At 44.8% G+C, this 26,798-nt stretch overlaps 1 protein-coding gene across 9 annotated transcripts in view; it reads left to right on the top strand.

The window, feature by feature from the left end:
* The window catches only part of SLC20A2 (solute carrier family 20 member 2), a 117,568-nt gene that overhangs the window by 83,697 nt on the left and 7,073 nt on the right, over nucleotides 1-26,798 (top strand). For all 9 annotated transcript variants that reach the window (XM_066236690.1, XM_066236687.1, XM_066236685.1 and 6 more), the window contains 6 exons: nucleotides 1,065-1,161; nucleotides 9,381-9,497; nucleotides 14,771-14,974; nucleotides 16,043-16,634; nucleotides 24,140-24,325; nucleotides 25,404-25,488. In XM_066236690.1, coding sequence (XP_066092787.1) covers nucleotides 1,065-1,161; nucleotides 9,381-9,497; nucleotides 14,771-14,974; nucleotides 16,043-16,634; nucleotides 24,140-24,325; nucleotides 25,404-25,488 — 1,281 coding nt within the window. The remainder of the gene's footprint in view (nucleotides 1-1,064; nucleotides 1,162-9,380; nucleotides 9,498-14,770; nucleotides 14,975-16,042; nucleotides 16,635-24,139; nucleotides 24,326-25,403; nucleotides 25,489-26,798) is intronic.

Genomic DNA, 26,798 nt, shown 5'->3' with positions numbered 1-26,798 from the left:
GACAAGTGCAGATGGCTGCTTGGGACATTCCAGAATAGGTTCTTGATGAGTTGTACTGTTCTGCAAACATACTTGATTTCCACATGTTTGCATTTGACATTAGACATCTGAGATAGTCTCTACTTATCTGTACTCCTGTAGCTCACGTCGGTGTTTAAATCTAATTTCCCTTTTATTATGGCAAGGTCTCAGGTTCGTATCAATGTACAAATGTCTTACATGGGTATTAGAAATTAGTCAGCTTTAGAATTATTTAGGTAACATCTGTGTATCAGTATTGCATTGAGGAGTTCTCAGTCCATATCTTTGTTGCAAAATCTTTTTTAGGTGTGCTTAAAACTCTAAATTTCTAATATTCTCTGAGATGTTATTTAGCCTAAAACATGTGCAATACCTTTCTTGTTGAAGTAGTAGATTTAGGGAATGTTGTAAACTAGAACCATAAAGTTATAAATAAATGTTTTATTAGCTAAAGAATTCACAGTTTTTTAACTTTAACTAATTGCACCTCATGAGAAGTTTTTAAATATCGCAGCACAGGGGAATGTGTCGGCTTTACATATTTTGATAGAGTTGAAGTGTATTGTGTAACAGAAGGACATAAAATCTATAGTAATGCAGTGGTGTTCGAGTCGTTCGACTCTCTGCGGGCATCCTCAGAGGGCCGAGTCTCCAACTGTCTGTTGAAAGTAGATTTCTTAGGACCAGACCTGAACTTAGCTAGAGTAGTGAGTACCTCGGGTTTGGAAGTCGATGCCAGTTTCTGGGCTTCCGTCCCCAGCAACTGACCTAACCTAACAGTTTTTCTGTTTCTAAACCTGATGTCGGCTCATGTGATTCTAGTGCTTTGCAGCGCCTGCTGGTCACAACAGCGGGCTCTCTGAAATAGCATTGTGCGGGCGGGATGGCCCACGCCACTACGGTTTCGGTGGCGCGGATCACATGGCAGTGAGACGCCAGCGTTTGGGGAGACTCCCTCGTCGCAGTGTCTTATGTCATGGTGCCTGTATGGGCCCCAGGTGCTCTTGAGTCCTAACCTTGCGCTTTATCTCGTTATCTCGCAGGAGGACCCTGTTCCCAATGGCCTCCGGGCGCTTCCAGTGTTCTATGCTGCGACCATAGCAATAAATGTATTCTCCATCATGTACACAGGAGCACCAGGTAAGAATTCCTCGGGAGCTCACACCCAGCAGGCAGGGTGTATTACCATGCGCCCGTTTGGTGTATTGGTCCTGGCGCTGTGTAGGCTGATGGTGGAAAGCGTTACTCGTGGTCCTTATGGAGTTGTAAAAAGAGTAGCAAAAGCATTTTCTAGTTTTAAATACTCGGGAGATAAGTGAAGTACAAAGACAACAAACAGACTTTCAAGTTTAAAAAAAAGAAAATTGAAATTCCCGTGCCGCCGCTTACCCAGCGGTGTTGCCTCACTGAGTCTCAGAACAGGATAACTCCTCACGCCTCCCTGAGCGGCGGGAGCACATGTGAGCAGTGCAGTCCACACGCAGTGACATGTCAGGGACGATGATGTGGTCAAGAACACAACTGACATACTGCCTGGACACAGACCACTGAATCCGGCAACCAGAGGCTATACTTTTTTTCCTAAAGTAATGAAACCAATGCTGATTTTCTTTTTCCTAATTACTCCTTGTCTTCTGATTCTGATGGCTTTTGTGCTTTTCTTTTTTTTTTTTTTTTTACAAGGGTTTGGGGGGCAGGGTGAATAGTTCTGTTCTTTTCCATTTTCAAGGGGTAGAGAAAAATTAATATACACTATCCTTCTTTGCACACGTTTCCATGTCGAGGAACCCTGGTGGCTCTGATTCAGGATTTCTGTGTGTGTTTTGGTGGAGAGGAGTCTGCCTGTTTCTCTGACAGATGTGCCTCCTACAGCCAGATCCTGCATCTACCCCTTGTTGTGGGGAGACGTGGGGTCAGCAGATACGTTTGTTTGTGTTATTTTTCTTTTTGTTAATGCCCTTCAAGAATTAAGATTCAGTGATTGGCCATATCTGACAAAAATTCCCTCTCTGATCAAAAGATATAATTTCTCTAAATGGCATGTGATAGTACAGTGGAAAAATGCCCTCTTTCAAAATGGATGGGAATCCTAAATTTCTCAAACTAGGCTTTCTGAAGGTAGTTTTACTCAAATTTAAACAGTCATATGTAATGATATGCTGTGCCCTTCAGTACTGTAAATACAAAACCTTCTGAATGATTCTTAACATTCTGCTGCTAGTTTGGCATCTCTGCAGCATTCAGAACATTGATCTTACAGGTTTGGCTGCTGGTGACCAGGACTTCCAGACTTTGAGTGGCAGCCTGACAGGGAAGCATCCCAGCTGCTCTAAGCTAATGAAAAGCCCAAAGCTGAAGGTCACGGCGATTAGAGAGATGAGACCCTAGCCTCAGATCACAGCAGCCTGATAGCCCTTCAGGTTTTACCATTCCCGGACTGTGAGGCATGTTTGCAACAGAGAGTTGTCATGCTCTGTAGAGAAGAATCAGAGGCGGAGAGAAAACGTAGTGCTGGCAGCCCCTGGAGCCCCAGGTGGGGGTGAACTGTGGCAGAGGGATGTTTGTCCACTGTCTTCTTGCTCCTGAGTTCTTGTTCTTCATTTTGTTTAGGCTCTTAGAGCTCAAGTTAGCCAACCCAAAAGTTAAGCAACCATCAATAGCCAAGCACTTCTGACTTAATGATTGAAGAGCCTGAGCCAGTGAAGGCTGGGGATGTCTTTGTAGTGCCGGGTGCAGGAATTATTCTGGTGGGGGGCAGGGGGAGAAAAAAGAAGCTCTTGACTGAAGGACCCACCATTTTGTTCCTCCACTAAGTCAGAAAAGGACTTGACAAATATTCTGGTTTGTGATGCATGCTTCTAGAATCTGCTGTAGGTGAGTTTAAATCTTATTTTTATTTAAACTTTGAAGGTTGACTTTTGCCCTTCAAACTAGACTTTATTGACATACTGTTTCCTTATGGTGGCGGGGGGGGGGGGGAGGCCCTCTGCCCTCCGCTGCATCATAAATGGCTGTGGTGTCGTGTCCGCGATAGGGCTGAGGCGAGAAGAGTCACTTCACAGTGATTCTGTCAGCCTGCTCCTGTGAAATATGTCTGCCTTTCCACTGTCTGGGTGCATTCTTCCTAGGTCCCTTTCTTCCTTAGAATGTTTCCTTTCAACATACAGGGGCCTCAGAGAGAAAAGGAAAGAACGAACTGCCCTAAAGAAAGTGAGTGACGACAATAATCTTACCCAGTGTAATCTTAACAGAGTTTGATGAGTAGCACTTTTATGCGTGGAGACAAATCCAGTGGGGGTCTGTGGGATGTTGAGTTATAGTATTTGTTTTATTTCCTCTGTCCCTCACTCTCAGTTATTTTGAAAGTTGTTTATGTCTTTGGCTTAATTTGATTTGCTTTACTTTGCATTTGACATGACTTTTCTCAAAGTCATTCTTGTACTTCAAAGACTGAGGTAGCACTTTAAGATATTATCGTTGCATTTTTTTTTTGTACTATAACAAATAATTTTCAAGAAGCAAAAATAACTTTAGGAAATGGAGCGCTCACTTGGGTTGGATACAAGCCTGAAGTCTATTTTTCATGAGAAAGTCTTCAGTTGTATGGTGCCTGGTTTTTGGTCTACATTTAGAGAAGGAATGGTGGAGTTCACTGCGTGCCTAACGAAACCTCTGCTAGTTCTTTCTCTCTAGCTTCTTAGTCAAGGTGTGGTCTCTAGAGCGGCACCGCCAGCTTCTCAGGGAACTAGTCCCAGTGCAGGTTCTCGGGCCCCGCCCTAGATGCTCCACAGCCTGCAGTGTCTGTTGCACCGGAGCCCGGGTCGTTCTGAGACCCGGTACAGTTGGAGAGCCTCTGTGCTGGTCCCTTCTTAACCGTGACCGTTTACCCCGCCCTAGACGCTCCGCAGCCTGCAGTGTCTGTTGCACCGGAGCCCGGGTCGTTCTGAGACCCGGTACAGTTGGAGAGCCTCTGTGCTGGTCCCTTCTTGACCGTGACCGTTCACCACGAGCACTGCTGGCTTCCCACCGCTGGAAAGAAGTACTCTGCAGGAGGACTTACTGGCAACATCTGCTTGCCCTTTTTTTTTTTTTTTTTTAATAGCAAATGAGTTCTCAAACTTAACCAGGCTTGGTTTCTAGCTTCTTCAGAGCAGACTGTACCTGAGACAGGGCTGACATCCCCCCTTCTGTTATCCCTCCTCCTCCTCCTCCCTCTCTTCCTCTTTCTTTTCTTCCTCCTCTGTTTCCGCCAACACCTCCAGCTTCTTTCCCGCCACCCTCCCGCTCCTCCTCTCCAACTCCTCTTCCCACCCTCTCCCTCCTGCGGTTGTAGCTCCTGTGATCTAGTCGGGAGGAAATTAGAGCATCAGTAGCCCCTCCGGCCCCTGTTGGCTTTGGGAGATGGAGCTTTGTTCCCAGAGGATCTCTGATTTCATGTTACCATTTTAAAACTTGAAGCTATAGAGGAACCAGATGTTTCTAAGCAGTGACTCTTGACCCTGGTCAGGAAGCCTGGGGGTGAGAAGAGTCTCCAGTTATCACCAAGAGCTATAATCAGAGCAGAGCTGTGTGGGGATGGTGGCTACTCAATATACGTATGATATATTGCAGAATTGTACACCTGAAACCTATATGTATTAACAATGTTACCCCAATAAATTCAGTAAAAATTTTTTTAAAAAGCAGAGTGATTTAAATTCACTTACTTTTCAAAATTATTTTAAATGAGTCCTGGTTTGAGAAAGAAAAAATCCCAATTATAGGACAGTTAGGAAATAGCATTTTTAGTTTCAAAAGAATGCTTCATTTTCTTAAACAAGTTGCTTCAAGATACCTTTTATGCCTTTTTTTTTCTACTGCTTTGAACAGGTTAACCTAAAACAGTCTAAACAAAAACTAGTGACTCAGAGTATCAGATAAGGGAGGACTAGTACAATGTGATTCTGCCAGAGATGTAGATGTGTGTGTGTGGAAAGATGTTCACAATATGTTGTGTGTGAGAAATAAAGCACAGAATGGTATATACAGTAAGATTCTACAGCTGTTAAGTTAAAAAGACAAGCAAGAAAACAATTCTGGCCAACACTCTACTGTGTGTTGGTTTGTACCTAGATAATGGCTGGAAGGCTACACACCAGCTAGTTACCTGTTTCCCTGGGAAGGGGATCAAGAGAGGATTGTAATGAGGCCTTTTCACATTCGTACATGGTACAATTTTTGTACTGCTGATATTCTCATAATAAGCACATATTATAAAATTATACCAAAAAGAGGAAGAGGAAAGAAGGAAAGTTGTAAGGAGAGGCTGACGAGAACAAGGGCATTAATATGGACTGAAGCCTTCCTGGTTGCACAGAAGTTTTATTTACTTTATAGATTCTAATATTGATTGTCATATATGAAAAGCAAGAGATATGACAAAGTGATGACTTTGGGCCTGTCCTGTGGTGACGCAGTGGACAGAGCGTTGACCTGGAACGCAGAGGTTGCCAGTTTGAAACCTGGGCTTGCCTGGTCAAGGCACATGCGAGAAGCAGCTATGAATTGATGCTACCCACTTCCCCGCCCCCCCCCTTTCCTCTCTTCTCTCTAAAAATCAATTAAATTAGTTAATTAATTAAATTAAAGTGATGACTCTGGGAGACCATGCTCGTTTCTAAAACATTGTTTACTTCTTCCCTGAGTCACTTGAGTCCTCTGATCTTTGGGGGATCTGGAAGAGGATAGAGAGATGCCTGAGGTTAGAGCTAATCACTATTCATCATATCTTTGCTGTTCAGAGAGTGGAAAAGGCTGGAGATGAAAGGCCATTGAGTGGCTGGAGCGGAGGGCTGGTGGAGTGCCCGGCCTGGTTCCTGGCAGCGGCTGTTGGCCGAGGGCTCCGGAGCCGTGCAGGCCGTGCCCTACTTTGCCTGTCCTCAGAGGGAAGGGGGCGCAGGCTTTAGTGCCCTCCCAAGGTGTGATGGGTGGAAAACATTCTGAGATCCTCGGGAGGAGACAATTGAATATAAAGTGTTTCTGTCAAATATTTTGTTATATGTATGTCAACCTTAACAGTTTTAGAAGAAAAAACATTCTTCCTTGGCTGTATGTTGATTTCAGTGTTTTTCTATGCTGAAGTTTTGTAATTAGTTCTTATCCCTGGAACTTGACTTCATGTATTTAGTATAATTTAGAATTATTCATAACATAACTGTCAACTTACATTTCTCATATGCAGACTTTAAAAGTAAATCCTTGTGTCCTGGCCGGGTAGCTCAGTTGGTTATAGCATCGCCCTGATTTGGTACAAGCAGCTCCAGTGTTGTGGGTTCAATCCCTGGCCAGGGCACATACAAGAATTTCTCACCCTTTCTCTCTCTCAAATGAATCGGTAAATTGAAAAATTTTAAACAAAACTGAAGTAACTCCTCCTGTTCTTCTGATGTTCTGTTACATTCCTGACTTGCTGGAATCATTTGGTAAGAGCCCAGTTCTGCCCCCATTCTGTTCCTCTCTTCTGACTCACTCACTGTCCACGACTTCCCCCTACTTTTCTGCACTCCTTCATGCTTTTGCCTGGATGTGTTACCCTGTCTCCCACCCCCTCCGCCCTCGGTGTTTATTCTCTGTTCTCCCTTCAATTTCTTGTGACTGGGAGGGTGACTTAAGAGCTTTCTGGCCAAATCCCAGGCCAGACCAATGGCAAAGGCAGTTCTGACAGTAAAGGTTCAAGGAATAGGTGGCATTGTGGCTTCTTGTCTAAGAAAAGGATCCAAAGCTTATAACCGACCTCAGTTTCTACCTTTGGATGCTGGTCCTCACACCCTCTGGGATCCCCAGCAGGGAGCGTGCAGATGGCCTGGGAAGAAGCCCACCAGCAGCTCTTCTCTGCTTCTGTTGTGAGCTCTGCTTGGCGTGGGTGGAAGGAAGTAGGGCCTGCAAACCAGCGGCTTTCACTCATTTATACACCTCCCAAACTGTTTCTCTCTCCCCGCGCTACTCAGGGTGGCCTCTTAGATCAGGTTAACACAGTGAAGTCAAAAGTAGCACAGCTAATGATTTTACCATCAACCCTAACCAGGGACCAAAGGAAACAGGGGAAACCTCTCCTAAAACCAGATACTTTCAAGCTGTATGAGTGATGCATGTTGATGTTAGTCGGTCAGTTTGATGTTGGTAATTAACAGTTACCATTCAGTTTGGCAAGAAACAGCTTTGGAGTGATCCTTTGTCACATGTATTAAGTATTAAGACGCTGACATGGAGATGGAAAGCCGGAGCCAGAAGCCATGGCCCACGAGCATGGCCGGGTGAGGTCAGCCCTGTGGTTTTACAAGCAGCTCCAAGCTTGGGGTTCTGGGGCGGAGCCGGGGCTGGAGCTGGCTGTTGGCCCACCCCGCGCAGCCCCACTCGGGTCCCCAGCTCTCTGAGGGACCCAGCAGTTTGGAAGTGGACAGTCTAGCCCCTAAAGTGTCTGTACTCCCACCATACCCTTAGCTATAATTAAGCTAGGCAATTCTGGTTTTTTGTTTTTCTCATTTATATATGCTAATTCACTTCCCTTATAGTGCTACCTACCTATTCTACCTCTTACAATTACCAAAGTGGTTAGTAATACCTTAATTGAATAATTCTAGTTGGCTTGTATGTATAAAGTGGTTGATGATATACCAAGTTTGCATTATTAAAGATTTGATCAAAGGACAAAGTCTTAAGTACTTCACTCTTCTAACTTTTTAAAAACTTTTAACAGCCCTGGCCGGTTGGCTCAGCGGTAGAGCGTCGGCCTAGCGTGCGGAGGACCCGGGTTCGATTCCCGGCCAGGGCACACAGGAGAAGCGCCCATTTGCTTCTCCACTCCTCCGCCGCGCTTTCCTCTCTGTCTCTCTCTTCCCCTCCCGCAGCCAAGGCTCCATTGGAGCAAAGATGGCCCGGGCACTGGGGATGGCTCCTTGGCCGCTGCCCCAGGTGCTAGAGTGGCTCTGGTCGCAACATGGGGACGCCCAGGATGGGCAGAGCATCGCCCCATGGTGGGCGTGCCGGGTGGATCCCGGTCGGGCGCATGTGGGAGTCTGTCAGTCTGACTGTCTGTCCCTGTTTCCAGCTTCGGAAAAATGAAAAAAAATAAAAAAAATTAAAAAAATTAAAAACTTTTAACAATTTACAAAATGACATGTCTACTATGTATTTTCAAAGTCCTCAGTATGAATGTATTTGTAGTAAGAAGTGAAAGCCCCTTCCAAGTGCCCATCAGTCCACAGGAGTTACCATTGTGTCTTCCTGGAACTTTTGCTATATATTCATGTATATGGTAGGAATATAAATGTGGGTTATCTTTTTAAAACCTAAATTGGATCATACTGTGCATACTATTATCCACCCAGCCTTTTTTACTGAGCTAGACCTTGGGCCTCTTTCCTTATCAGCACATACAGATCTATCTCATTTTTATGACTGAAAACTATAATTGTTTCACATTTCCATAATGACGCATGTATCCGTTGCCTTACAAATTCTTGCTATTACAAGTAATGCTGTCACAGGTATGTCTATGGCACGTTCCTGTGCAAGCATGCATGTTAAAGTCGTACGTCTGGGAATGTGTGTGCAATGTGCTTGTTGCCACCAGTGACCAGAGACTACAAAACGCGGAGTGATGAGCTCTGGAGACATCACAGTGCTCGGAAAGCATGGCTTCCTGAACCGTGTGCACGCCCACCCCTTTATTGGCTAATGTCATTGTAACCTGGTGGGCCTCGTTGCATTCTTAATGGAAAGGGGTTTTTGAGTTGTAATTCCATGAGTTGACACAGCAAAGAAGAGTTAAGTGTGATGGTCAATATCATTCTTTTAAAAAACCCTTTTATTCCTAAGCTGATATTTTGAAAGATTTATGTGTGTGGTCAGAGTGTCATGTCCACTTAAAGCCAGGCTGCTGACCAGTGAGAGGACAGAAGAGGCCGCGGCTTGCGGTTCGGTGCCCGGTCCAGACCTCGCCTCTCCCAGCCGTGGGAGATGGCTGCCTGCCGGACACGGGGTGGCGGACTCCCGCCTCAGCCAAGCTTGTTCGCTCGGGAATTTAGACATTGAGCTAAGATGTAAATGGTTTTATTTCAACTTAATATGCCGCTTGTGCCAAAATTGGTAAAATTTTAATAATTAGGTTACTGACCAGTTTAACCACATATTCACAAGGCAAAGTGGGTCTTAAACACACAGCTTTCTATCCCAAAAAGTATAGCACTTTTTGTAAAATGAGTTTTATTAAATACAAATCCTAGGTGGTTGATTTTACGTTAGGGGAAAGGATGTTGGCATGGGGCTTGACCTTTTCGGAAAGTGTCCACTGAGACCACCGCTGTCGTTTCTGTCCTCAGTGCTCGGTCTGGTCCTCCCCATATGGGCCATCGTGCTCATCTCCTTTGGGGTAGCGCTGCTGTTTGCCTTCTTCGTGTGGCTCTTCGTGTGCCCGTGGATGCGGAGGAAGATTGCAGGTGAGCGCGTTTTCGTTCTCCTGCGCGGAGCAGTGCTCCCGGTGCCCCGCCCCCTGGTGCCCGAGCCTCCCAATGCCGTGCCCAGTTATCCTCACTAACAGGTGGTGGAGGCTCGGGTAGCTCCAGAACACACCCTGAGACACATGCCCAGTCCTTGTCTCCTGGTTCCTGACCTCTTTCTGGCTCACGCTTTTTGTTAGTAAGTTATGGCCAAGGTCAGCAGCAGCGTCCTAGTTGCTGTGGGTAACTGGAAGTTAGCTGTGCAGTTAAGTTCCACCTGATGAAAAGCACTAGTCCTCTGGGAAACGCAGATGAACACCACAGTAAGGTATCACTTCACACCCGCAAGAACAGCTAAAAGTAAAAAGACTAGTGATATCCAGTGTTGGTGAAGAAGTGAACTATCTTTATGGTGAATTGTACAGTGGTGCAACCACTTTGGAAATTAGTTTAGCAGTTTCCTATAAAGTGAAGTATACACTTAGCATATATATAACCCAGTAATTCCACTTCTAGGTATTTATCCAAGAGCAATGAAAATGTGTGTTCATGAAAATACTTTTACACCAATTGTGTAATTGCCCCAAACTGGAAACAACCCAAATGCTCACTACCAGGTTGACAGGTAGCCAGATGGTGGTGTACTCATACATTAGAAGACTACTTAGCAACACAGGGAATGAACTACCCACCACAGGCACAGCAACAGAACAGATTTCACAAACCTTATGTTGAGCAAAAGGAGATACCGAAGAGTACATACGGTACGACTCCAGGGGAAATTCATCTACAGATAGCAGTCACTGGTGGCTGCGGCCCGTGGGGGCTTGCAGGAGCCCAGGTGCGAAGGGCGGGAGGGAACTCTGCGGGGACATGGAAATGTACTCTGTCATAATGGGGGTGGCTAGATGGTGTACTCATTTATTGTCACAGGCCACCTATCTGCACATTTAAAATGTATGGATTTTATTGTATGTAAATTATATCTCACCCTGGCCGGTTTGCTTAGTGGTAGAGCACCAGCCCAGCGTGTGGAAGTCCCAGGTTCAATTTCCGGTCAGAGCACACAGGAGAAGCTCCCATCTGCTTCTCCACCCCTCCCCCTTTCGCTTCTCTCCCTCTTTCTCTCTCTCCTCTTCCCCTCCTGCAGCCATAGCTCGGTTAGAGCAAGTTGGCCCGGGCACTGAGGATGGCTCCATGGCCTCCACTTTAGGCACTAAAAAATGGCTCTGGTTACAGCGGAGCAAGGGCCCCAGATGGGTAGAGCATCACCCCCTGGTGGCTTCCTGGTGGGCTTCAGGGCACATGCGGGAGTCTGTCTCTGCCTCCCTTCTTCTCACTATAATAATAATAAAATTATATCTCAGGAAAAACAGTTTTTAAAGAAAGAGGAATAATATAGCTTAGAAAGCTGCCAGAGCTGTTTTCTTATCACTAGCAACAAAACTAATTCCAAGCCTTGAGGCCACATGTCTTTACATGGCTCTCGAAAGAAGTATTTACTTTTGGCCTCACAGTGGACCTTACAATTGTGTTTCAATATGGATATATCTGAATTTGAAAACCCATATTTCAAAGAAGACCAAAACAGATGAGGCATACCATACTCATGCATTGGAAGACTCAATGTAGCAAAGATGTCATTTCTTCTCATAGTGACCTATAGATTTAACACAATTTAAATAAGAATTGCAGCAAGATATTTTGTAGATTTATACAAGGTGCTTTTAAAATTTATAATGAGGCCCTGGCCAGTTGGCTCAGTGGTAGAGCATTGGCCCAGTGTGTGGATGTCTCAGGTTTGATTCCAAGTCAGGGCATACAGAAGAAGCAACCATCTGCTTCTCCATCCCTTCCTTTTCTTTCTCACTTTCTTTCTCTTTCTCTCCCTCTCTTCCCCTCTCACAGCCATGGCTTGATTGGTTCAAGTGAGTTGGCCCCAGATGCTGAGGATGGCTCTATGGAGCCTCCACTTCAGGTGCTAAAAATAGCTTAGTTGCTGAGCAATGGCCCCAGATGGGCAGAGGATTGGTCCTAGATGGGCGTTGCTGGGTGGATCCCAGTCAGGGTGCATGTGGGAGTCTGTTTCCCCTCTTCTCACTTAAAAAGAAGTTTATAATAAAAGGCAAAGAAACTATAAAAGCCAAAACAATTTTGAAAAGGAATAAAGTTGGAGGATTCATACTACTTGACTTTGACTAACTATAAAGCTATAAGACAGTGTGGTATTAGTAAACAGATAGACATCTAGATTACTGGAACAGAATGGAGTCCAGAAATAGACCCACACAAATATGACAAACTGATTTTCAACAAAGAACCAAGGCAGTTCAATAGAGAAAGAATAGCCTGTATAACAAATTGTATTGGAACAACTAGACAGCCATATGCCAAAAATAGAACCTTGACCTAATCCTTATACGTTGTAAAAAAATTAACTCAAAATGCATCATAGATCTAAATATAAACTAGAAAACAATAAGACCTTAGAGAAAAAATCAGGGAAATCTTTTGTGACCATGAGTTAGGAGTTTTAAGATATGACACCAAAAACAACTCATAAAAGATATTAGTAAATTGCACTTGATCAAAATTAAAAACTGTTACTCTGTGAGAAACATTATTAAGAGAGTGAAAATACAAACTCTAGAATGGGAGGAAATGTTTGTAAATGCCCTGACAAAGGACTTTTTTATTCATAACAGATAAAGAAATCTAAGAAAACAACCCAGTTAAAAAAGTGAGCAAAACATTTGAACAAATAATTCACCAAAAAAAATATATATGAACGGCAAGGTACTCAACATCATTAGCCACCGGGGGAAGACAAAATCACAAGGAGGTATCATTACACACCTATTTGAATGGCTTTATTTAAAAAAAAAAAAAAATGCTAAGTGCTGATGAGGAGGAAGAGCAGCTGTAGCTCTCATACAGTGTGGGACAGCCACTCAAGGAAACAGCTTGGCCGTTTGTGATAGGATTAAATATACGCTTACCCATTCCTAGGTATTTACCCTAGAGAAATGAAAATTTAAATTCACACAAAAATATGGATCTGAATATAGAGCAGCTTTCTCTGTGATTACCTAAAACTAGACACAACTGTCCACAGAGTGAATAAACAAACGATGGTGCATCTCTGTGTTGGAATACTACTCAGTAATGTGAAAGAAGGAACTATTGATACCTGTAACAACATGGATAAATCTCAAAGGCATTATGCCAAGTAAAAGAAGTCAGTTTCAGAAAATTAAGTATCTTTTGGTTTTATTTATATGACATCCTGAAAAAGACAAAAATATAGGGATAGAGACCAGGTCAGGGGTTGTCAAGGTACATAGGTTTGGGCAAAGGGTCCGACTACAAGGGAGCTTTGTGGGGTGATGGAACCCTTCTTCATCCTGCCTGATGTGAGTTACACAAGCCTAGACATGTGTTAGGATCAGGAGACCATTTACTGCATGTAAATTAAAAAACAAATAATAAAAAAATCCATATTCATACAGATACCTCAGACTAAATAGCGAAGCCACATTGATGCTGGTTCTTGCTCTCCCGGGCAGCCGCTCCCTGCTGTCTATGGAGAATAAAAAGCATGTCCTCCATTCACACTGAGTACTAGCCTGAGATAAGCCTCCCCAAACATCCTACACTATACTGTTTGATACACTATACTTAAATGCTTTGAGTTTTTAAAGGTTTTCCCTAATAGCCGAACCCAATTGTCAACTGGACTGTGTGAAGTCTTTGCCTTCCAGCTTTAGGCTATAATGTCACAACAGGAAACTGACATTGCTCCCGTCCTGGCTCCCTAGGAGATATTTTTTGTCAATGCCATATATTATATTTCCGGTTCTATTATTTTAAGGACAGACTAGTGGGTAAGGGCATGCAACACAGAGCTAACCTGCCTGTATTTTACTAGCTGTGTGACCTTGGCAAATGCCTTGATCTCTGTGTGCCTCAGTTTGTCCATTAATAAAATGCTGAAAATAATACCTGACCCATGTGTTAACAATTTTGGTCTTAATGATTATAGTCAACACAAATATCTTCTCTCATTTAGATGATATGTAACTTGAGGCCAGTAGATCTGTATGTACATTTCTTGTTCCCTGTCTTATATAACAGAAATTAGTTTAGAACTAGCGTCTTTATCTGGCTTGGTAGGTAGCTCGGCAGGGATAGGGATGGAGAGGATGTGTGAGCGCGTACGGCAGAGGCACCAGGAAGAGTGTTTCCATTTCGTTTCCGTGGCTGAGAGCTCACAGACTGCTCAGGAGAGTTTGCAAGGAGCAGGCTCATTGAATCAGAAGCCGTGCATACCAGATTTGATTAAGAAGAGTGTGGTCACTCTTTAAAATTCCTTTTTATAAAGTTCTCCCCTTTGTTTAAAGGATTTTAAAAGGAAATAGGATCTCTCTGGTTTATTTGTTTGTTCGTGTTTTTTGAGGAAAATGATTTACTTGTTCCCTAAGATTTAGTGACCTGAAGAAATCTGAGACCAATAATTTACTGAACAGAAGAAAACCAAACATACTATAACAAACCTGTGAAGACAAAAAGGATAACCATTTCAGTGATTCTGAGGTTAGTTTAAGAAAACAGAAGCCAGTTTAGATGGTTATAGAATGACAGTGAGAGCATGGACAGGGACCCTGGGGGTCACATCTAACCCTCTCTGTTTTGCTGATTTTTTTTTTTTTTTTTTTTTTTTACAGAGACAGAGTCAGAGAGAGGGATAGACAGGGACAGACAGACAGGAACAGAAAGATGAGAAGCATCAATCATTAGTTTTTCGTTGCGCATTGCGACACCTTAGTTGTTCATTGATTGCTTTCTCATATGTGCCTTGACCGTGGGCCTTCAACAGACCGAGTAACCCCTTGCTCAAGCCAGCGACCTTGGGTCCAAGCTGGTGAGCTGTGCTCAAACCAGATGAGCCCGCGCTCAAGCTGGTGACCTCGGGGTCTTGAACCTGGGACCTCGGCATCCCGGTCCAACGCTCTATCCACTGCGCCACCGCCTGGTCAGGCTGTTTTGTTGATTTTGATGAGATAATTCAGGCTCTACGCCCCCATCATTTCCTCAGCAGCTGATTTTCTGGCTTCAGTTTCCCAGATAATTGATCAAACTCTCCATTTTCTCTATCTACCTGTAACTTTTTTGTTTCCAAAGTAGGTACTAAGTTAAAAATATTCATTTTTATATGTTTTTTTCAATAACACAAATTCTTTCAAAATTTTCAGCTATGACTATATTTTCTTTAGGCAAACTACAAAAAAAAGGTGCTTTATCACAAGTCTCTGATGAAAGCCTCAGTAAGATTCAGGAAGTGGAGTCCCCAGTATTCAAAGAGCTGCCGGGCGCCAAGGCTAGTGACGACAGCACGGTGCCCCTCACGGGGCCGGCCGGGGAGACGCCCGCAGCCCCCGAAGTCACAACAGTGGTCAACCACCCCCGGACCTCCTACGGTAAGACCCACGCGGAGGCCTCAGGTGGCACCACAGCAGAGGGCAGCTCCTCAAGGGCAAGCAGCTCAGCCTGAATGTGGGTGGCGAGGTTTCAGGGCACCAGAGTGTCGCCCAGTTTAGTGTCTTGAGAAAACCCAGGGGCTCAAGAGGCCTCAGGAGACCGAGCCTTCAGTCAGCAGAGCAGGATTACTCTTGTCCTGTGCCTTTCTTCCAAGAACTATTTCCAGTCCTGCCCGTGGCGCCAGGGAGCACACGTGGTGCCTCTGCCCCTCGCCAGCTGCCTGTGCGGATTCTGCAGGCTACAGTTACCTAACTGCTGAGGACCGGCCTGGCCAGCCCCCTCCCCCCCAGGGGCGTGAAAGACGCAGAGAGGAAGCCTCACCGGCACCAAGGCTGTCTCCCACCATAATCTCAGAAACCTCAGGAAACCCCAAGACTGTTCTGGGGCTCCCTGCTGTCCCGTAGCGCTTGTAGTCGGTGATGGGCGAGTGCCAGCCTCTGCCAGGCCTGTCCGGGCAGCTCCCGCCCTTCCTGCGGGCGAGGCCCTGGCACCCGCTCTCTGCAGGTGTGGTCTCCGATTTGGCCCAGAGAGAGCAAATGACTTTTGCCCCACAGATCTGACACATACTGCCTTTGGCAGTCAGGGCCGGCCTTGTAAGGAGCACCTGGAGTGTCTGTCTCTCAGTAAGCTGGGCTTTGCCCCTTACATGTGAAGTTTTCTCAAATAAGTTCCAAGGACTTTCCCTTTATTGGTTACTAGAATCAGGAAAGAATGCTTTGGGAATTTCTGGAAGACGCTTTTTAGGAGAACTTAAATAACATCATTTTTAAAATACCAAATTATTAGTTTTACCCCTTTGTAGTATGTTTCCAAGTTTCCTTTTTTATTTTACCCATATTACATGTCCTTTATAGTCAATGTAGAAAAGAAGGCACATGGGGAAAAATTTTAATTACCTATAATCCAGCCTCCCAGAGAACACCATCGTGAGACAGTAGGAGTATTTCCTCCCAGACGTGGTTTATATGCAAAGGGTTAGAAAGTAAGACTCTCCAACCCTTTTCCAGGCAGGGCACTCTCCATGACCCACGGCTCTACCAAGTCCCCCATCTCCAACGGCACGTTCGGCTTTGACGGCCACACAAGGAGCGACGGCCACGTGTACCACACCGTGCACAAGGACTCGGGGCTCTACAAAGACCTGCTGCACAGAATTCACACGGACAGGGGCTCCGAGGAGAAGCCTGCGCCTGAGAACAACTACAGGTTCCTGCGGCGGAATAACAGCTACACGTGCTACACGGCGGCCATCTGTGGGATGCCCGTCCACGCGACTTTCAAAGCTGCTGACTCGTCCTCTGCACCGGAGGACAGTGAGAAGCTGGTGGGTGACACTGTGTCCTATTCTAAAAAGAGACTTCGCTATGACAGCTACTCGAGCTACTGCAACGCGGTAGCCGAAGCTGAGATAGAGGCGGAGGAGGGAGGTGTGGAAATGAAGCTGGCATCCGAGCTGACGGAGCCCGGCCAGCCGCGGGAGGACCCCGCTGAGGAGGAGAAAGAGGAGAAAGACACGGCCGAGGTCCACCTGCTGTTCCATTTTCTGCAAGTTCTCACTGCCTGTTTTGGATCCTTTGCACATGGTGGCAATGATGTGAGGTGAGGACATTCATTCAACAAGTATATATTGAGGGCCTGCCGTGTGCCAGGCACTGTTCTGGGTGCTCGGATACAGCAGCGACCAACGCAGACAAAAATCCCTGCCAGTCATGGTGTGGGTTGGGCACAGACAGTAAACAAGTCAGTGAAGCAGCTTGTGTGATGGGCTAGACAGTGACACATGTTAAAGGGGAAAAGACTGGAGAAGGGATTGGGTCTGCTGGGTATTGCAGTCTTGGATACGCTGTTCAAGTAAGGGCTTGCTGCTCAGTGAGACCTGAAAGGGTGGAGGGAGCCAGCCATGTGAGTGTCTGCAGGAAAAGCATTTCAGGAAGAGGGAACAGCAGGTGCAAAGGCCTGAGGCAGGAATATGCCTGGTGTATTGTTGGAAGAGCAAGGAGGCCCAGAATATGTAGGAATAATATGTACAGTCTCTACTCTCTCTGCACTAGCCAGGCAGCAGTGACGAGTCACTTGATTTCCCCGCAGCCTCAGTAGCCCAATCTGTAAAATGGGGGGGGGGGGGCATCAAACTGTACCAACTTCATGGGGTTTTCATGAGGATTACATGAGATGCTTTATTTAATGTGCTTAGGACTATGTTCTTACCATAACTAGTATCTATACCTCTCCACTATTACTAATATTATAATTATGCAGGGCTAATTTTTCCGTCCAAATCGGGAAAACGTGCTACTGTTGCATTTTTTATTGCCCAGTTCTATGACTCTCCACGTTACACCCACAGGTTTCTGTACACTGTCCACCCAGCTACGGCTGCATTTCTGTCTTTTTTTAAAACTCTTTGTGCCAGACAAGAGGCCTAGACATCTTTTGTTCCACTCAGTGTTCTGTGGTGTTTTATTTAAGGCACCATGTCCTGTCCTATCTTAGTTTTTTGACTGCCTGTCCCCAGATCCATCCCACTTCCTCCTCTTCTTCTTATCAAAAATTCCTTATTGAAGGGCTGGTCCTAGCAAAGTGTTATGAATTAGGTCCCTGTCCTCAGGAGCTTAAGTTCCACTTAGGGAGAAGAATACGTATAGCTGGTAAAGTATAAAGCACCCAACAGCACTTCGAGGGCAGAGTTTAGAGCACTTGCTTATAGTTTGGGGCGCTGGTTTTGAGGCTTTTGAGTAAGGATACAGTCTCATAAAAGCAGTGTTCTAGAAACAATAATGTGACAGTGAAGTTGGGGGGGGGGGGCTTCTGTGCATTCAACAGAGTGTTATTAAGTTGATTCCAGGCCTCAGTGCTGAACTATTTGTAACTTATTCTAATCCTTCTCAAAACAGCCGTTTGAGGTCATCAGTGGTCTCCATCAAAGATAGGGAATTGGAATCTCAGAAATGTGTCATTTCTTGCCCGGAATAACACAGCTAGAGAGAAACAGCCTGGAGAGCCACTGCTGTGTGACTGTCAGCCCACACTATGCCCACACAGAGCTCGGACAGGGGGAGGGGAAGAGGCTGGAGCAACCGAAGCCGCGGAAAGCCTGGGTGTAGTTCTGCATGGAAGGGGCCTGGGAGTTGTCGCTCCAGCCTAAAGACAAGTGAGAAACTGAACAGGCAGAAAAATCAACAGCTCTTTTTAGATCCAGAAGAGAGAGGATGACACAGGGCAAAGCGCTGCACCCGAGATTGGAGATACAGACAAGTACAGGAAGTCACAGAGGAGAGGCTTACGAGTGGAAACTGCTGTGGGAACCAGGGCCCTGTAGGAAACCTGAACGGTAACAAATTCCTAGAGGCTCAGTGGAGACAAGTCTGACAGTTCAAGACTCCAGGGAGACCCTGGGTAGAAACAGTTAAAAAGAGAAGTATAACTGATATACTAAGAAAGGAGAGGCCCTGGCCGGTTGGCTCAGTGGTAGAATGTCAGCCTGGTGTGTGGAAGTCCCAGGTTTGATTCCCGGTCAGGGCACACAGGAGAAGCACCCATCTGCTTCTCTACCCCTCCCCCTCTCCTTTCTCTCTATCTCTTCCCCTCCTGCAGCCAAGGCTCCATTGGAGCAAAGTTGGCCCACACGCTGAGGATGGCTCCATGGCCTCTGCCTCAGGTGCTAGAATGGCTCCGATGGCAGTGGAGTGATGCCCCAGAGGGGCTGAGCATCATCCCCTGGTGGGCGTGCTGGGTGAATCCCAGTTGGGTACATGTGGGAGTCTGTCTGTCTGCCTCCCCCCCCCCCACCCCCTACCCCCGCTTCTCACTTCAAAATAATACAAAAAAAAAAAAAAGGAGAGAAAACAGAATCATAAAACACTCTTTTAAGACAAAATAGAACAAAGAACAAAGGCAACAAACAGAAAAGAACAACAAATATGATAGATATTAACCCAACTATGTCAAAATCACTTTGAATGTCAGTAGTCTAAATGTACTAGCTAAAAGCCTGCCCTGTGGTGGCGCAGTGGATAAAGTGTTGACCTAAGCAATTATGAGTTGATGCTTCCTGTTTCTCCCTCAACTTTCTCTCTCCCCCAAATCAATAAATAAAATCTAAAAAAAAAAAAAAAGAGCCTGACCAAGCGGTGGCGCAGTGGATAGAATGTCAGACTGGGATGCAGAGGACCCAGGTTCGAGACCCCAAGGTTGCCAGCTTGAGCAAAAAGCTCACCAGCTTGGATCCAAGGTCGCTGGCTCGAGCAAGGGGTTACTTGGTCTGCTGAAGGCCCACGGTCAAGGCACATATGAGAAAGCAATCAGTGAACAACTAAGGTGTTGCAACAAAAAAACTGATGATTGATGCTTCTCATCTCTCTTCGTTCCTGTCTGTCTCTCCCTATCTATCCCTCTCTCTGACTCTCGCTCTCTGTAAAAAAAAAAAAAAAAAAGAAAGTTATAAATGTACCAGTTAAAAGGCAGAGATTATCAGACTGGATCAAAAAAACAAGACCCAACAATATGTTTGTAAGAAATCCACTTTATTTTTTAAAATAATTTATAAAAAAAATTTATTTATTGATGTTATAGAGAAAGGGAGGGAGAGAGGTAGAGAGAGAGGGACATCAATCTGTTCCTGTGTGTGCCCTGAATGGGGATCAAACCAGCAACCTCTGTGCTTGGGAACAACACTCTAATCAACCAAGTTATCCGGCCAGAGCAGAAACCCACTTTAAATTTAAAGACACATAAAAGTTAAAAATAAATGGGAGGAGGAAAATATATCATGCTAGAACTAATCAAAAGAAAGAAGTAGCTAAATATATTAATTTCAGACAGAGCAGACACGGCCAGATCCAGCAGAAGGACATAGCTGACCCCAACAGCACCATCCGTCAACTGTTCATCCTTTACACTTACAGACTTCAGCAACAGGAGGATTCACATTCTTCTCAAGCTCACACGAAACATTCAGCAAAACAGGTCACATTCTGGACTATAAAACATACCTTAATACACTTAAAAGACTAGAACTAGCCCTGTTCAGATATGTCAGGTGGTAGAGCATATATAGAGCAATAAAGTTGATAAGCTTCAAGCCAGGCTAAATGAGAAGATAGAAAACAAGTTACTAATATCAGAAAGGAAAGAAGTAACATTGCTATAGATCCTATGGGCATTAAAAAGATAAACCAGTACTATGAAAAACTCCATGCCCACAAATTTGATGACTTAGATGAAACTGGACCAATTCCTTGAATGAAACAATCTGCTAAAACTCACACAAGAAGAAATAGCCTATCTAAACAGGCCTATATCTGTTAAAGAAATCAAGTCAGTAATTAATAATCTCCCAAAACAGGAAAGCACCAGACCCAGATGAGTTTATTGGTGAATTCTACCAACATTTAAGAAAGACATTGTATCAATTCCCTAGTCTTCTTCAGAGGATAGAAGCCGAGGCAATACTAACTCATTGTATAAAGCCAGTACTAACCTGTTACCAAAATCAGACAAAGACATTACAAGAAAACTTCAGACCAATATCTCTCATGCACATAGATTTTTAAATCCTCAACAAAGTATTAGAAAATTGAATCCAACAGTGTATGAAAATAATTACACACCATGAGCAAGTGAAATTTATCCCAATTATGCAAGGCTAGTTAAAAATTCAAAATTCAATTTAAGTAATCCATAAATTTAAAATTATATCAGTAGATACAGAAAAAGCATTTAACATAATCTACCTCCTATTTATGATTTAAAGGAACTTCTTCAATTTAATAAAGAGTATTTCCAGCCTGACCAGGCAGTGGTGCAGTGGATAGAGCATCAACTTGGGACGCTAGGACCTAAGTTCGAAACCCCAAGGTCACTGGCTTGAGTGCAGGCTCACCAGCTTGAATGTGGGGTCACTGGCTTGAGCATGGGATCATAGACATGACCCCATGGTTGCTGGCTTGAAGCCCAAGGTCACTGGCTTGAACCCCAGGTCACTGGCTTGAGCAAGGGGTCACTGGCTTAGCTGGAGCCCTCTGGTCAAGGCACATATGAGAAAGCAATGAACAACTGAGGTGCCACAACTATGATTTGATGTTTCTCATCTCTCTCCCTTCCTGTTTGTCTCTCTCTCTCTTGCTTAAAAAAAAAAAAAAATCCAAAAAACCTGCAAGTAACATCATATTTAATGATGGGAAACTCAGCTTTCCCACTAAGATCAGGAGCAAGGTAGGGATGTCCCCTTTCATCACTCCTTTTCAACACCATACTGAAGTTCTAGCTAATGCAATAGGATAAGAAAAGGAAATAAAAGGTATACCAAGGAAGGAAGAAATAAATTATCTTTGTTCACAGTTGACATGATTGTTTATGTAGAAAATAATAAAGAATCAACAAAAACTTCCTGAATTAATAAGCAATTATAGCAAGGTATTAGGATATAAGATTAATATACAAAATAATCACTTTCATATATTCCAACAATGAACAGGTGGAATTTGAAATTTAAAACACAATACTACTTCTTTTCAGCTGGAACCTCCATCTTCCAGTAATTAGCCAAAATGACTAACACAAAGGGAAAGAGGGGAGGCACCTGCTATGTGCTCTCTAGGCCTTTCAGGAAGCATGGAGCTGTTCCTTTGGCCACCCACACACATGTGAATCTACGAGAATGGTAATATTGTAGACATCAAGGGAATGGGCATTGTTCCAAAAGGAATGCCCCACAAATGTTACTATGGCAAAACTGGGAGAGTCTACATTGTCACCCAGCATGCAGTGGGCATTATTGTAAACAAACACTGTAAGGGCAAGATTCTTGCCAAGAGAATTAATATACATATTGATCATATGAAGCACTCCAAGAGCCGAGATAGCTTCCTGAAGTGTGAAGGAAAATGATCAGAAAAGGAAGGAAGCCAGAGGGCTCCCCAGAGTGCCAGCCAGCCCCACCCAGAGAAGCACGCTTGGTGACAGCCGTGGAAAGGAGCCGGAGCTGCTCCCCAGAGTGCCAGCTGGCCCCACCCAGAGAAGCACGCTTTGTGACACCATGGAAAGGAGCCGGAGCTGCTGGCGCCCTTCTCTATGAGTTCATGGCACGATACGTGTAAAGAAATAAGAGACCTTCGTACTGTTAAAATGTTTCTCTTAGTTGAGTAGAAGTGTGATATCCCTCCCCAAAAAAATATTTAAAGAAAACTTTGTGTCTTGAAAAGAATAAATAAAAAATAGAACACAATACTATTTACATTAGCACCCATAGAGTGAAATGTGGAAAACTAAATGAATGAAATCAAAGAACTATATAGATGGAAAGATTTTTTTATGTTCAAGGATAGGAAAACTCAATATTCTTAAGATATCAATTCTCATCTTGGGGATGTTGATAATAAGTGGCTATGCATGCATAGGGCCAGGAAACCCCTGCACCTTCCCCTGTTGTGAATCATAAATTGCTCTAAAGCAGTGGTAGTCAACCTGGTCCCTACCGCCCCCTAGTGGGCGTTCTAGCTTTCATGGTGGGCAGTAGTGGAGCAACCAAAGTATAAATAAAAAGATAGATTTAACTATAGTAAGTTTTATAAAGATTTATTCTGCCAAACTTAGCGGAAATCCAACACAAAGTACTTGGTAAGTAATTATTATTATATGCTTTAACTTGCTGTAACTCTGCTTTATAAATTTTAGGAAGTAAAGTTACTTCCCTACTTTGTAAATCACCATTACTGTGGAACTGGTGGGCGGTTAGAAAATTTTACTACTAACAGAGATACAAAAGTGGGCGGTAGGTATAAAAAGGTTGACTACCCCTGCTCTAAAGGAATGGGGTCTTAATTATAAATTTGAAAAAAAAGCTATAGCTGCTCCCTAAATGTCAATGTGTTGCTGCCAAGGGTCTGAGTGACAATAGCAGGTTTAGGGGAAAGGATGTGAGCCCCTGAATGAGTCCGAGCTCATGTCCCCGCCCTGCCTCCTGCTAGTTACATGACTGTAGCATCGGCTTCTTCATTAAAATGGGAGTGACAATCCCTAGTGTGCAGGGTGGGTGTGAGGACAAGTTGATGGGCGATGTTTGTGATCTCTCCATGTGGAACCTGATATGGCTGCTAAAAACTGGTAGCTGATCTTAAGCAGCAATGCTGGCAGTGAAAATGGGAAGAGATGGTGGGAGAGAGAAGAAAAAAATAATCTGAGTTTTGTGTCCACTTATTGTGATTTTTTCAGTACGTCTAAAAAATTGGTAAATTGCATGCTCATTAAGATGACTAGTATTTAAAAAAAAAATAAAAAACAACCAGAAAATAACATGTGTTGGCGAGGATGTGGAGAAACTAGCTGTGAGAGTTCCACTGTTAGTGGAGCGTAATGATGCCACCGCTATGGAGAACACTCCGGAGGTCCCTCAGAAAAATAAATAGAGAACTACCTTATGATCCAGCAATCCCACTTCTGGTTATTCACCCAGAGAAATTGAAAGCGGGGGTCTCAAAGAGATATTTGTACACCCATGTTCACTGCAGCATTATTCACAATAGCCAAGAGGTGGAAGCAACCCAGTGTCCATCAGTTGGTGAATGGATAAAGATGTATATGCATACAGTGGAATAGCCTTAAAAAGGAAGGAAATTCTAACTCATGCTACAATGTGGATAGACCTTAAGGACATTATGCTGCATGAAATAAGCCAGTCTCAAAAGACAAATACTGTATAACTCCACTTAAATGAGGCACCTGGAGTAGTCAGAGTCATAGAAATAGAAAGTAAAGTGGTGGTTACCAGGGGCTGGGGACAGGGGGCAAAGGAAATTGTTTATTGGCTAGAGAGTTAGATTTGCAGGATGAAAAAGTTCTGGAGATCTGTTTCACAACAACAAGAATATACTTGACACTGCCGAACTGTATGTACACTTAAACATGGCTAAAATGGTCAGTTTTCTGTTACTTTTCTTACCACAACAAAAAAATTAATAAATCACTTTTATCACCACTAGACTACATAGGCAAGTTGCAAATACACTAAGGGCTAGTTTCAAGACAGAAGTCACTGCATGTTGTGTGCTGTTATTTGTCTATATGTACAATGTTTGTATAATCTCTACTTTTTTTTATTTTCCCAGTAATGCCATTGGTCCCCTGGTAGCTTTGTGGCTGATTTATGAACATGGTGCAGTCCTACAAGAAGCAGCTACCCCTGTCTGGCTGCTGTTTTATGGAGGCGTTGGAATTTGTACAGGGCTCTGGGTTTGGGGAAGAAGAGTGATCCAGACCATGGGGAAAGACCTCACTCCAATCACACCATCCAGGTAAGCCAGAGGGTGCAGGCTGGATGGTGGGGCTGGCCCCGGGAGGCCTGCGCAGAGTTGATGTGTCTGAGAGTCCTAAGTCTCATGCTGCTCTTATGCCCAGACCCCCTCAGCACAGCCACTGGGAGTCGCTGTGCGGAGGGGGCAGAGGGTAAGCACACCCCACCTTGCTGGCCCCCCCATCATTGCCCTCCCGCATGCACTCTTGGGCCCTCATCCCCAGTGGCACTGAGATGAGGGAGAAAAAATGAGAGGGGTAGGAAGGTGGAAGGAAGAAGCTACAGCAGAGCAGGAGGGAAAGAGGAGGACCCATCGTGCAGCCGCCTTCTCCACTGGTTGTCTTACCCAGCGCAGGGTGGGAGGGAGGGGATGCAGTCCACACCCAGGGCCCAGGGCCTGCCAGTCCTGAAAGTTCCCCGCCACGCCAGTGCCACCTACTGGACAGAAGCAGCTCTCACCTGCCACCCTTCTGCAGTTCCTCTGGGTCCTTCCTCCCCCAGCTCTGTCTTCCGAGGGGGATAGCGAGACCCTCCCACGTGGTGTTCTCTGTAGTCCTAGTGGCCTTTTTTCTCATCTGTAGCTAGATTAGGGTAAAATAACAAACTCACAAGAGAACTTGAGAAGGATACAACTAAACCTTGGAACAACCTATTTGTAAGTAATCTTTTCCCTCTTGAAATTAATTTCAATGATTCTTTTATAATCTGAGGAAAAATTCAAGTTTTTGGTAATAAGCACACATTTTTTAAATGAGAGTATCGTTTTTCAAATGCCACTTCAGAAACGACTAAGTGACCGTTTTTACACAGCAGGAACTTGTGACCCAGTTCCTAGTGTGTGGGTTTTGAAAACATACCAGAAAAACAAGTCTTTTGAGGGCTAGAAACAGGGTAAGGCAGAGCCTCTGTGTGAATCGCTGCCATTGTAGCACAGTTTCTTGTTCTATTAATGTCATCTGGCCCTGTCAGAAGTCGACAGTCGATTCAAAGAATGTTCTGGTGAGACTTTGGCACCCCTGGGGTGTCAGCGAGGCTGACACAAAGAGCGCCTGTGACGTGTGTCCTGTCTCCCTCCACAGCGGCTTCACCATTGAGCTGGCCTCGGCATTCACTGTGGTGGTCGCCTCCAACGTGGGGCTTCCGGTCAGCACCACCCACTGCAAGGTAGGCCCCGCCCGCGCCCTTGCTCTGGGCTGCCGGCTCAGTCCGCATCCTCAGCCTCCCAGTGAGTCTGAGAAGAGCCGGTTGCGCTTGTGTGTTATTGTTGGTGGGAAAAATCATCGCCAGGTGCGCTCGAGCTGTCAGACAGACGTGGCGGCCTCTCCTGCCCAGCGCTGCGGCCCTCCAGCCTGCAGACCTGCTTTTCCAGGGCGTGCCTGGCCAGAGCATCCCCTCCTCCGATCTGTGCATCACTCTCCCATTGTCCTGTTTCTCTCTCGTTGTTCCACAGTGGACTCTGCACTGAAGCCGTGTATGCGCTAACCATATCCGTAGGCTCAAATGGGGGCATGCCACTCAGTTCCAACCCATTGCAGGGGACTGGGAGTTGACAGTGGACCTAGAGATAAGCAGGGACCATCCCAGTGGAATTGTACGAGAGTTGTTTCCGTTCTTTTTCCTTACATCATGGCCCTAGAGACTGTATTGCCTTTGAGTAAATTCCAAATCCAGGGTAATGCTTACTATCGCTCACTGCCCAGTGCTTTAAAACTAAGGGCTGTGCAGGGGGAAACTCCCTGCTGCAGGGGTGAAGCGTTGGAGCCGTAAGGAACCTTAAAGGTGAATGAAGAGGAGACAGGCTCTGTGGCTCTCAGGGAGTTATCTGAGGTCACTCAGAGGGGAGCCAGGACTAGAACCCGGGTCTGATAACCCAGGTCTGGAAAATTCTAAAACATCTGCAGTGGGCCTTCTCTATACAAAATATTCCCTAACTTCAACAAAGCAAAAGTCACCTCCAGATTTTACCTAGGTTCATTTCTTGTATCAATTAGGAAAAACTCATCGGTACCTGCTGTGTGTGATGCACCAGGACCAGCAGCCATCTATCTGCACTGACACACAATTAAAAACTCCAGCCATTCTGTTTACAAACAGATGCAAATGGCTTGGTGCTTCAAACAGTTAAGTCCAGGAAGCATTGATGGGAGTATCTTTAGTGGACCAGCTAACAACGAGAGCTCTGCAGTGTGGAGAACCAGCCTTATTGGAGATGGTTTTTTCTTTTTCTTGTTTCTTCCTGTTTTGCTACAGAATATAGAATAACTTCAGTTTCTACAAATTTTCATTGTAAAAATTACTTCCACTTACTGAGTATATATAGAGCACCAGGCACTGTTTAGGGCTTTATAGTACATGCAAAATATATTGTTCATTCCCATAGCAACCCTGTGAAATTGGTACAGGTATTCCCAATTCACAGATAAGGAAACAGAGCCTTCCAGACGTAAGCCACTTTCCCAGAGTCATGTATTTAA

This window comes from Saccopteryx bilineata, chromosome 6 (assembly GCF_036850765.1).
Source record: "Saccopteryx bilineata isolate mSacBil1 chromosome 6, mSacBil1_pri_phased_curated, whole genome shotgun sequence".
In the NCBI taxonomy this organism is placed as follows: Eukaryota; Metazoa; Chordata; class Mammalia; order Chiroptera; family Emballonuridae; genus Saccopteryx; species Saccopteryx bilineata.
The sequence above is the reverse complement of the archived record's forward strand: the minus strand, read 5'-3'. Positions and strand labels throughout refer to the sequence as shown.